This window comes from Vespa crabro, chromosome 17 (genome assembly GCF_910589235.1).
Source record: "Vespa crabro chromosome 17, iyVesCrab1.2, whole genome shotgun sequence".
Lineage (NCBI taxonomy): Eukaryota > Metazoa > Arthropoda > Insecta > Hymenoptera > Vespidae > Vespa > Vespa crabro.
In genome coordinates, this window is record NC_060971.1 from 922785 (window position 1) to 935099 (window position 12315).

Below are 12315 nucleotides of genomic sequence, written 5' to 3' on the forward strand. Positions count from 1 at the left end.
AGAAAAAGAATACCTTGAACTTGACCGCATCGATACTCGCACTCCTCGTGAGTGTCAAAGTTGTTTCCATTGCTCTGACAACCGCCGTAAGCGAACGCTTTGCAAATACCGTCTTTGCTGTCGTAGAACCATTTCATTTTATCCTCGTTACATGGGCCATGAAAGTCGGGCAAGAAACAATATTCTAGAATAATTTGTAAATATCGTTACGGTGCTTTCTTTTGTTCCTCTATCGATCTATTCGAATGAAAGGGAAAAGAGAAAGAAAAAACGAAAAAGAAAACAATGAGCTGCGTCGTTACCTGTTTTAAATCCGACCTGTTTAGGTGGTTCCGCCGTAACCGTGATTTCGCACCTATTTTTACAATCGTTTTGCGAGACGAAATTGTTTTGATTTCCACCGCATCCACCGTAATAGAATTGTCTACATTGTTGCTCGTACGAATCGAAGTACCATCTTTGAGTGTAATTATGGCACTCTCCCAAAAGAGCAGGAAGGAGACAGACATCCTGTTCTATAGATATCAACGATGATAATGATTATTGTTTCGTCTCGGATCTAGGTTCTTGCGCTTTTGATCGATGGATTGTGCAAAGCAGATTTTTCTTTTTTTTTTGTTTTTCGTTTTTAAATAAGAAAAATGTTTTAGAAGAAGCGACAATTGAAAAGAGAAAATCTTACCGATTTTAGGTGGACAATCGGCCGTACATGCGTCTATAGTAGGGAAGTTATTTTTATTTCCACCACAGCCCGTGTAATAAAACGGCATGCATCGATTCTCTGACTGATCGAAATACCATCTAGACTGCTTCTCCGTGCAATTACCCTCAGCCCGTGGCAGAGAGCAAGAATCTGTTAATGCATTCGTTACAGCATGCAAAGTTAGTTCTCGTTAAATTTTCAAACGAAGGTGTTAGTACGATCCATAACCATCAAACGATTCAAACATTAAATATCATTGATCCCTCTTTGATCGGGGAATAAAGAAGGAAAAACAAGCAAAATCTTTAACGCAAAGTGTATCCGTACGATGCACATTCAACGAGCATTTCGTTATTAGTTAATTAAAATCTAATAATACAGTTGAATGTGTGAGCTTTTGCAAAGTGTACGCTGCGATCGATTAACTTCAAAATGGTCCTAACGTAGATTTGAGAGAACACCAGCACCATGGGACGTACGACGATACGATGATTGCGAATGGAAAAGAAAAATGAGTTATGTACGATCAGCTGCCAACACCTGGTATTACGACAACGATATTGCGATGATGATCACGTTAAGCGACAAGCTTGTTTCTGTTTTACTTTTCCTTTTGTTTTGATTGCTCTTTCGTCGTCTTTCTTTGTTCTTTCTCTGTTAATACCTTGTGACGGACAACGCTGCTCGCAGGCAGCCCGCGTACGGAATTTATTGCCATTGCCTTTACAACCGCCGTAAACAAATCGACTACAAGTACGACGGCTTGAATCGTAATACCAACGCAATACAGAGCCCGGACATGGCCCAGGATCTTTCTCGAGGGCGCACACATCCGCTAGGGGCGCTGGAAAATTGATTGATTACTGCTGACGACTATGCCGATTCTTCGTTAGATGACATTCTGTCTAAATGAATTTTTATTTATATCCGATATAATTGTATCTGATTTAATATGCGAAGCTTCTTTCCGCTCCTTTATTTTTTTCTTTCTTCTTTTATTTCATCGTCTCGACGATTAATAATAAGCTCCTTAATATATTTAGCTATTTGGAAAAGTTAATTTTTTCGAGTTGGTTTCAAAACCTCAAAAGAATCCCCGTGATAAGTTATGCATCAACTACCGTCTACACCATAACTCGTGTTAAACCCGAAGAATTATATTTAATATCGTATCGAACGCGTTCGTGGACGCTAATACAAAGTCAATCTCGTACCGGTGTAACCGCAATAAATGTCATTATAGAAACTTACCGCGACTTCGGCCAGGCTGTAAGCATTGCTGATGACACGCGAGCTCCGTTGGGAAGTTGTTGTCGTTTGCCTTGCAACCGCCGTAATTGAATCGTTCGCAAGTTTGCAGGGTCTTGTTATAATACCATCTAGTGAAATTGCCTCCGCAGGGACCGGATTCCTTTGCCTGATCACAGGGATCTAAGATCAAACCAGAAATATATTAATCTTTGACGTGCAATCGTCGATTTCTTCGTTCTGAAAGATGATCTTACTGGCCCCCTCCCCCTCCCCCCTTCCCTCCCCTCCATCTCTGCCCCAATTGTTAGATCAGTCCTCGATTTAAACTTCAGTAAAATTTCTATTTTATATGATACCAATGTCATCGGGAACGACGCAGAGCTCTTCGCATTCCTCTTTTGTCTTGAACTTATTCGCATTGCCAAGGCAACCACCATAAACGAATTGACCGCACTGTTTTCTTCCAGGATCGTAATACCAGGTTGGATAATAACTTTCGCATGGACCGCTGATTTTCGGTAGGAAGCAAGCGTCTGCAAAGACAATCATCGATAAGGGCGTACGCATTTATATGCGTACGACGAAAGAAAATATATAAAAGGAAATAATAAAGAATCACCGACGAATGGCTGTTTCATACCTCGTCCTTTGGGTTCCACGCAGACCGTTTTACATTCCTCTTGAGTCTTGAAACGATTGTCGTTACCCTCGCAGCCCCCGTACCAAAATCTCGAACAACCACCGTATTCTGTGTCGAAGAACCATTTTACCGTAAACTCTCGGCAAGGGCCCCTGTCTCTTTCCATAGAGCAAGCGGCACCGGGCGTAGAAGGTATAGTTAGACAACCCTCGAAGCTCTCTCCTTGAGCCTCTTCGATGCCGTCCGGACAACAGCCGTATTTAGAAGCGTCGCAAGTACAGCCAGCGAAGTTGTGTCCTTTCGCCGGAGTTCTGCCGTCGGAGCAACATTTAAACTCTGTATTCTCGCATCCGCAACCTAAATGAGACATTAGCATAATAATGTTCATCGAAGTAATTTAATATTAAACGATGATACGACCAATTACCTTGGCCGTGTGGTCCTTTAGCGATGGTAATACCATTCGGGCAACATCCAAACTGATACGTGTAACAGGGACAGCCTTCATAATTAGGTCCGGTTGCTGGTGTGAATCGATTGGGGCAACATCCGTGTGTCGTGTACTTGCAGCCGCAACCTTCGTTGTTGGATCCACGTGCAGCCGTCGAATTATCGGGGCAACATCCAAATCTTGAGTACTGGCAACCACATCCGTATAGATCGGGTCCGCGTGCTGGTAATACATTGTCAGGACAACAACCGTAAGGTGTCGTAAGGCAACAACCTTCCCCGTTTGGTCCGTGAGCCGGGGTCGCGCCATCCTGACAGCAACCATACGTCGTATTCTCGCATGGCATTCGACAGCCATAATTGTTCGGACCGAGCGCTTAGGGAAAAAATGTTTTTCATTAAATTCAATTAAACGCGAGATCGCGATGTGTCCGTGCACATTTTTTTTCTCTCTTTGTTCTTACCTGGCGCAACTTTGTCGGGACAACAATCGAAATAAGAGGCACTGCAATTTTCCGTATTGATAACGCCACAACCTTCGAAATTTGTTCCCGAAGCAGGCCTAATACCATCGGGACAGCAACCATAAGTCATATTGGCACAATCTTCCTCGATAGCTACGGTCGTGGTCTCGTATTCTTTCGTGGCCGTAGTCGTTTCCAAAGTGACCTCTTCCACCTTCTCCTCCTTGCATCCTTCTTGATCCGGCCCGATGGCCGCTTTTATGCCATCCTCGCAACAACCGTAAGCCGTTACGTTGCAACAACCCAAATTATCTTTACCGGCTGCGGGTGTTTCATTGTCAGGACAACATCCGAATCTGTGGCAATTATGTTAGACTATTACGTTTCACAATAATACTTGCTTTATGTCGATTATTAAATGTCAATTTATCTCTATAAACTTACTCAGTCTCGTTGCACGCTTTCTTGCACCCTTCGTAGTCGTTACCCTCGGCTGCGTTTATACCATCGGGACAACATCCAAAGAGTGATTCATTGCAATGAGTATCAGGGCAACCTTCGTTATCGGGTCCAGTAGCTGGAGAAACCGAATCGGGACAACAACCGTACTTCGTTTCGTTGCAAGTTTTAGGTGTCGGACAACCACTGTGGAATGGACCTTTAGCCGGAGTGATTTCATCGTAGCAACATCCAAATTTAGATACTTTACAAGATTTCTTTTTGTAGATTTTGCATTTTTTTAATTTATGCGTTGTTTCCACGGAACTGACCGTTGTCCAAAACTCGGAAACTGAAATGAACGATATATCATTTCGACAATACGTAATACCAGTCAGCTTTTTCTTCAGCTATCTAAATAATACTTACCGTGGGTTTTTTCAGTATCGAATTCTGTTTCCTCTATTTCAGACGATGTCGTTAAACCAGAGACGGCAGTCTCATCGGTCGGTGCAACTTCGCTGGTTCCTTCGGATTCGGTTGTTAAACCGGATACACCGGTCATTCCCGATTCCGTCGTTACTTCTGAAACGATCGACATTCCCGATTCCGTTGTTTCAGTTGCCCCGCTAATTTCTGATTCCGTATTATCCGTTGCGCCGCTAACTTCTGATTCAGTTGTAGCACCCGACTCCGTTGTTTCAACAATAGTCTGTTCAGTTTCGGTAGTGAAAGAAGATTCTCTCGTTTCCCCGAATGTGCTAGATTCCGAGAATCCAAGCTCCGTCGTAATACCAGTTTCGATAGTGGCACCGGACTCGGTCAATTCGACTTTTACGGTGCTATCAGTTTCGATCGGTGTCGAAGCTTCACTCGTACCAAACACGGTTATTGTACTTTCTGTACTTTTTTCGTATTCCGTTGTTTCCTCAGTATAAGGATCATATTCGTTCACCACTCCTAACATGGTCGATCCTTCAGTCGCAGATTCTGAAAGAATTTGGACATTCTTCCATTTAATAAATTTTTTCATCTCCTATTGAAATGATATTTCATTTATAAACTTTTATTTACCTGGTAATTCAGACGTGACTTTAAAAACAGAACTAGTTTCCTCGCTGATCGCTTCTGACGTTTCTTTAATGATCGTAGATTCTGTCGACTCTGTTGTTTCTTTGGATTCCGTCGATTCCGTTGACTCTTTCGTTTCTTTGGATTCTGTCGACTCTGTTGACTCTGCCGTTTCTTTGGATTCCGTCGACTCTATCGACTCCGTCGTGTCTGTTGCCGTAGATTCAGTCGATTCCGTAGGCCCTGTCGATTCGGTCACGGTCGATTCTGTAGATTCTGTCACGATCGTATCCGTAGATTTTGTAGGTTCCGTTGATTCCGTTGATTCCGTAGAATCTGTCACTGTAGTCTCCGTTACATCTGTTGCACCAGATACGGTAGAATCCGTAAACTCTGTCGTCAACGAGACCGTGACATCCATTGACGTTGTCGTATCGATGCTCGAAAAGAGATCAGAAGATTCGGTGAAATCCGTTGATTTGTCCGTTGAAAGATTTGACGTTGTTAGTTCGGAAGACGCACTATCGGTGAAGTCCTCCGTACTGCTTAATGACACGGTCGATTCAATGAATTCAGTCGTAATGTCAGATGAGTTGATCAGTGGTGTCTCGGTAGCACCAGATTCGATGGTACTCCCCGTGTCCGATGACGTTTCTACGACGAATACCGGAGGAAAGTTTGAATATCATTTGAAATTATCGTTTGACGGATAAGACGTTTAGCTCACCAGTTGTTTCGGAACCTTCTTCCTTCGATACCCGAGTGATAGGCTCGCTGGTAACAGACTCCGATACTAACGTAGCTCCAGACTCCGTTGAGACTTCCGTACTTTCGCTTTCATCGAATTCCGTGATGGCTCCAGTCTCACTCGTTTCAACGGTAACTGATTCGGTGTCGGGAGAAGTGCCACTTCCTTCCACTGTTGACCAATCTTCGGAGCTGGGATTGCTGGTAAATAATGTACTGAAAAAGTCATCTCCACTGCCGAAACCGCTGCTGGTGTAACCGCTCCCAAAGTCTCCTGGAGAAATGTCACCTCTGCTGTATCCAGCGTCACTGAACATCATTTCGTCCATGTCACTAGCGATTTCTCCGTTTGTGTAAGACGTGAACTTGACACTCGTTGAGCCTTCGATTACTTTGTACTCGGACTTGGAGCCCTATCATAAATAACGAGTTACTTTTATAAGAATACTTTCCTAATTCTGCTCTCTCTCTCTCTCTCTCTCTCTCTCTCTCTCTCTCTCTCTCTCTCTCTCTCTCTCTCTCTTTCTCTCGCTCTCTCTGCTCGTACTTAAGTATCACTTACGCTCACTGCAAACTCAGAACCGACTGTAACGAAGTCTTCGTCCTCGTATTCCTCGCATTCCTCGTCCTCCTGCTCTATCAGGGCTTTGCTTTTGTTTGGTTCAACCGGTATAACTTCGTCTAAATTTTGAAATGATGAAAGGAAAGAAATGATGCAAGGACAAATTTTCTCTCATATACCTGTCATTTTCTTATTACCTTCGCCACAAGGATGTTCGTTGCAACTCTCTTTCGCGAACATTATCGTACCGATATCACAATTATCGAGCGAAGCCGTCGCGTTGTCCTTCATGCAAATCACTTTACGAGACATATCACCGCCTCCGCACGGTTTCGTACACTAAAAATAATACAATATAAAATATCATTATTATAAGGAGACTTTTCTTGGATTCAGAAAAAAGAGAAAATCTTTTTACCTTGCTCCAAGGACCGGCGAACCATTCGCCCTTACACTCCTCGTGCTCGATTGTACAGTTCTGCGCGCTCTCGTATTTCTTATCAGGCTCGCATTTAGACTCCGGTACTTTCTTCAAAGCGTCGTCCACGAAAGTAGCGCAAAATACTTTTCGAGTTTGTAAGCCCGTACCACATTTGGCCGAACACTAGGATAATAGAACAAAATATTCGGTAGATTCTCCCAAGTAGAGAACATGTAGTAATCATCGACGATCGAGATCAGTATTTTTAATCGTTTACCTCACTCCATTGCGACGCGTACCAACGGTACTCGCAATTTTGGATATCTTCGCACTCCCTGATAAGTTCTGGTTTCTTATCGGAATCGCACTTGTCGTCCGGATGCACGGTGCCGTCTTGAGTGGCGCAATGAGCCGTTCTCGTCTCTTGAGTGAGGTCACATTTATCGTTGCACTACGGAATGATCGTATAGGATAGATGGATAGATGATATAATGGAAATCAAGTAAATGTGTAAGTGCTGTTACCCCGCTCCATTCGGAAACGACCCAGTCGAGGCCCTCGCAAGGTCTCAATTCGCAATGTTTCTCCCGTTCGGGAACTTCACCCTCGCATGCGCTTTCATCCATCACTTCGATCTTACCGTCCTTCTTGACGTAACACGTTATCTTTCTCGTCTGTTTGCCCCCTCCACAGAGATGGTCGCACTAAACGAATAAATATTGAAGCAAAAAAAGAACAAAGAAGAGAAAAAAAAGAAGGAAATTCGCGGACGCGACATTCTCCTTCGAGTTTTCTACCTTAGAACAGTAATTATTAGATACTAATGATGGGCGTTATGAAAAAAAAAAAAAATATACCGGTTTCCACGGTCCGAGATGCCATTGTGGACAGTCAACGTGTTCGTTGCATTCCTGTGTGGTTGGGCCCTTCGGTCCGAGCTTTTCTACGCATTGGGAATCGTCGACGATCGAACGTATTCCACCGGCTACAACCTGTTCGCACTTGATCTCTCTGGTCTGTAAGCCGCCATTGCCGCAATGCTTGCTGCACTCTCCCCATTCACCCTCCACCCATTCCGCTGGACAGGGTTCCTCGCTACAGGTTTGCGTATCCTCTGGCTCGAGCTGTGGATCGCAAAGATTGTCGTCTACCGGTTGGTTGTCTCGTCTTCGAACGCACGCTACTCTTCTGGACTGATAACCTGAATGATCGAATTTCGAATAAAACATTGCGCCGAGATGGCTATAATAATTACTAATGGTACAACGATAAAAATGTCACACCTCCCCCGCAACTAGTGCTGCAGCTCGAAAATTCTTCGGTGATCCATGTGTAACTATCGGCGTCCGTACGCGTCGAGAGTTTCTTGGGTATACTGTATTCATAATGAACACCAACGTTATGATCTTGATAGAGCAACTGCAAGAGAAACGACAACGACTCGTATTATAGAATCTTTGCTATCGTCCAAGTAGATAATTTATTAGGATACTTACGACAACGTAAATCGGCTCGGTGGTTGGCCCGAGTGCCGTGATAATGTCCGGAGCAGAAAAACCTTGTGGCTCTCTTGAATAATGGAAGATCGTACCGATGAATCTCAGACTACGTGGAAAATCGATTCTCCAGTTGCCATTCAGGTAATAATGACCGGATGTATTTCGTATGGCTAGAAGAAGAAATTTATCAATTTTATCGAACTTATCGACTTATCGGCGAGTCTCATATATGTTTATTATTATTCACCCAAGTAATTGTTCGAAGGTTCCAGCTCTCTTATTACGATATTAGTAGCACCCTCTGGTATTAATAAAATATCGATGTAACCTAAAATAAGTATCGGCGATTAAGAGGACTGTTCCGGGGATGGAAAGAAAATAAATTATACGTACCAACTTGTAAGTCGTCATTGTCGAATAAGCCTTGAATTGTGTTACAGTCGGTACCGTTGCCTCCGCATTCTCTGCAAGCGTCCTCCTTGGCGTCGCTGCCTAACATCATGTCGCATCCGACCGGCTGATAAAAAAAAAAAAAATACGCGATGCTGTAGTCGTCTTGTTTCGTCATCGAACGAATAAGTTCGAAATACAAATGATTAGAAACTCACCATACACTTGCCTTCGACGCAAACATTGTTTTTCTCGATCTCGCATGGCGTTCCGTCGGTTACGGATACTTTGTACCTATAGAAAAATCTTTCTCCTCGTGGCATACAATTTAATTCGCACTTGTGCGGACTGCCCGTGTACGGGATCCAGCTGCGAATAAAAAAATGGACAAACTAATGCATTTAATCTTTATTATGCAATTAATCGGCGTTTAGAGATAATCGATTATATACTGACTCGTGAATCACTCCTTCAAAGGGAACATTGTTGAATTCCGCGCATTGCTCTGCTCGGAAATCTTTCGGCTCGCCTGGACACGCCTGCAAGTATCGTAGATCGCTTTTGTTCAACGTCCATCTTCTTGCGCGTTTTCTCGCGAGAAGACGTTTAAGAATTCGGGAACAGTTTGCAGAAATTAGATGGATGACATATATACATGCATATACATATATGTATATATATATATATATATATATATATATATATATATATATCGGGCAGTCTTGCTGTCGGGGAGAGGGTCGTGGGGCAATGTAATGTCGATAAATCGAGTGGAACCTAAGGAAAAGGAAGAAAAGATAGTCCCGCTGGGACTGGTACCACGTACGTGGATACCGGAGGATTTATGGCGAGAGATTTCTTGCGGACCGAACGAAACCTTGTCGGTGTGGATGGCTACGAAGGAAGGAAGGAAGGAAAAGGGCCTGGGGATAATGCAGGAAGGAACGCGTTGGAGAAAAAAATTACGCGCGGAAAGCGCGACTCCGAAACGCGATGTCCGGGATAACGAATGTGACCGACCTTTTCGTCTCGGATTTTCTATAATAAATTATTTTTTCTCAGCGTGTTCTTTCTTCCATTCTTTATTTTTATTTTCGTTTATTTTCGTTTTTAACGAAGATTTTTCGAAGGATCACTTCAAAACAAAAGAGATTTGTTTGACGCTCAAAAGGAAAAAGTTGTTCGCTACAAAAAGAAATCGAAAAATAAAGAAACATGACAACAACTCGGAAGCCTGCTTTAGCGATTCAATTTAGCTACGCGTGTAACGATCGGTCCCATTGGAAGGTCAAAGGTTACAGTACGTTAATACCGCGCATTTGATTCTCATTTGGCAGAATTATAAGAGGAGGATTTTTCATTAGAAAAAAGTGCGCTACAATGAAGAATAATGTTGGCTACTTAAAAAGTTGACACACCGCTAATATTGAATCCTATCGTGATATCGGTATAACAAATTGTTCCGATAAACGTATACGATCTTGGTGGAAAGTAAAATGAAATTTGACTTACCTGAACATTACAAGAAAAGAATCTCCTCGAGGAACCCGTGCATCTCTGATATCCGTTCTCGCTGTTAAAAAGAAAAAGGACACTTTTTCGTATTATCTAGGGAGAATGTTTTTTTTTTGTTGTTTTCTTCTTTTTTCATTAGATCCAATCTGTTGGTCTGGTTTCGAGATTCGAGTAAAATGTTTAATGACCCGTGTTCTGATATCGCAAATCGTTTGATGAAAAAGTAAGAAGAAGAAGACGGAAAAATATTCGATCGTTCGATTTGTCAAAAAGTAATTCTTGTACACGGTGGATCATCTCGTCTCTGTAGAAACTATTTACTTAGAAAGTATAGAAGGAAATGCTGGTAAGAGTGATCGATGTTCGTCCCGATTACGAGCATCCGCCATTCGCAAAGTTTTTCAAGATCGACGATAATGATGACATGCATGGCGAGCATGCACGTTTCCTCTCGACTCACACAGTCTACGTGACCGGGTTGATCTCGTAATCGTTGTTAATTCTCTACTCGAATCCTCAAGCGCTCGTACTTCCTAGCGTTTGCATCTCTAATCGTGAATTTACACTCGGTCAGGATTCGGCCGTTCAACAAGTTTCCACGAAGCTAATGAACTTTTTCTTTCGGCCATCAGAAAAATGATCTAAATAAACTCGATCCCGACGAGCATTGCTTTACGATCTCGAACGGTCCAGTGTTTATACAATATCGATTATCGTTCAGCGAGAACTCCCCCATTCCACTCTCTCCTTTTCTCTCTCTCTCTCTCTCTTTCTCGTTTTTTGACTGTTTGCGCGCGGTCGTTATTTCCTATCTTTATCGAATGCTACGTTTATATGGATCATAAATAGTTTCTCGATATTCTCAGCTACACCAAGCAAGCACTTAAGAGAGTGTTCTCGCGATATAAATGAAAGCCAATAAAATGTAGTACATGACGATTTTATTAGAGACGGAGTGTCTCGTTAACACGATATACACACGCGCGTACACACACACACACACACACACACATATATATATATATATATATATCGTAGTTTGAAAATATTTGTAATCGTAGAAAATAGCTTCTTAACGTACTTTTGCCAGACGATCGAACGGTAAGACGCGGAACCCTTTTCCATTTATCGGGTCTGAAGTAGTCCTCTCGTGACAATGAATTCAATCGAGATAAATGGGCTTCATCTTTCAAGCATAATAAATAAAATAAATAAGAGGGAAGAGAGATAGCGTAAGACTCACTCTACGTCGAGACACTGCCTGGTCTGATGAGCGACGCCACCGCCGCAGGATCGCGAACAGGAGCTGGGCATCGACCATGGTCCCCAATTTCCTCTTTCTAGCTCGTCCGTTTCAAGAACGAAGCTGCTTGGTAGATAGCTCTCACCGTGCTGCCGACGATGCCTTCCGTGCCTTAATTTTATATGATGCTGCAACACAGGACCGAGCGAAATTTATTATCCAACTCTGAACGTCTTGTTTCGTGCTACTCGACGGGACGTCGGGAAGAATCTTGGGGTCGCGTGGGTCGGCAAACAAGAGAGAGAGAAAGAGAGAGAGAGAGAGAGAGAGAGAGAGAGAGAGAGAGAGAGAGAGGAAGAGTAGTCTACCAGCACTGCCCGTGAGAACCTTCATGCCGGGCTAACATTTTGCGATAAGTGGCCCCTTATTCAAGCCACCTTTGCTGGGATACTTACCTTCTTCTCGTGTCTACTATCTCCTTCGATGGAAGGGGCTCGACCTTACTACTACAATTCTCTACGATTCTAGCGCGACGAAAATCTAATCTCGAGAGGTGTTTGCCCATCTCTTTCTCTTATTCGTTGGTATTAAAATTCGTGTAAAAGTGTGGCGAACGCGTTAAAAACGAAGGATACCAACAGCAGGATAAAGCATGACAAAATTGCGAGATAACGACGGGTGGAGGGATGCGAGAAATCCGATGTAAGCAAGACCGGCTGCCATTATCCATATTGCGTCGAGGTTGGCTCTCTCATCGAGGGGACTTTTAAAATTGGAGAGGGGGGGAGCTCGCGTGCGTTAATCGAGCACCGTGGCCTACGTGAGAAACGTGACGTACATTAGCGAATAGCGATGTTGAGCTTCAAAGAGAAACTTCTTCCCTCGGAGCTTTTTTACTTTCTTTGTTTTTTCCAGAAGGAA

The 12315-nt window shown here is 43.2% G+C and overlaps 1 protein-coding gene across 6 annotated transcripts in view; it reads right to left on the reverse strand.

Annotated features, from left to right (window-relative positions):
• LOC124429977 (papilin) overlaps positions 1–12315 on the reverse strand; it is a 54484-nt gene that overhangs the window by 7397 nt on the left and 34772 nt on the right. For 4 of the 6 annotated variants that reach the window (XM_046975927.1, XM_046975929.1, XM_046975931.1 and 1 more), the window contains exons 3-28: positions 11395–11582; positions 10149–10209; positions 9093–9175; positions 8855–9005; positions 8640–8763; positions 8494–8574; positions 8244–8416; positions 8031–8166; positions 7605–7948; positions 7272–7451; positions 7025–7198; positions 6745–6930; positions 6524–6665; positions 6327–6445; positions 5745–6177; positions 5021–5671; positions 4376–4936; positions 3953–4298; positions 3509–3864; positions 3022–3420; positions 2595–2951; positions 2311–2487; positions 1955–2134; positions 1368–1547; positions 303–515; positions 14–184 (exon numbers count right to left, since the gene is read on the reverse strand). In XM_046975927.1, coding sequence (XP_046831883.1) covers positions 14–184; positions 303–515; positions 1368–1547; positions 1955–2134; positions 2311–2487; positions 2595–2951; positions 3022–3420; positions 3509–3864; positions 3953–4298; positions 4376–4936; positions 5021–5671; positions 5745–6177; positions 6327–6445; positions 6524–6665; positions 6745–6930; positions 7025–7198; positions 7272–7451; positions 7605–7948; positions 8031–8166; positions 8244–8416; positions 8494–8574; positions 8640–8763; positions 8855–9005; positions 9093–9175; positions 10149–10209; positions 11395–11582 — 6166 coding nt within the window. Of the gene's footprint in view, positions 1–13; positions 185–302; positions 516–682; positions 854–1367; positions 1548–1954; positions 2135–2310; positions 2488–2594; positions 2952–3021; positions 3421–3508; positions 3865–3952; positions 4299–4375; positions 4937–5020; positions 5672–5744; positions 6178–6326; positions 6446–6523; positions 6666–6744; positions 6931–7024; positions 7199–7271; positions 7452–7604; positions 7949–8030; positions 8167–8243; positions 8417–8493; positions 8575–8639; positions 8764–8854; positions 9006–9092; positions 9176–10148; positions 10210–11394; positions 11583–12315 lie in introns of all 6 variants that reach the window. The other 2 variants (XM_046975928.1, XM_046975930.1) reach the window with 2 other exon arrangements.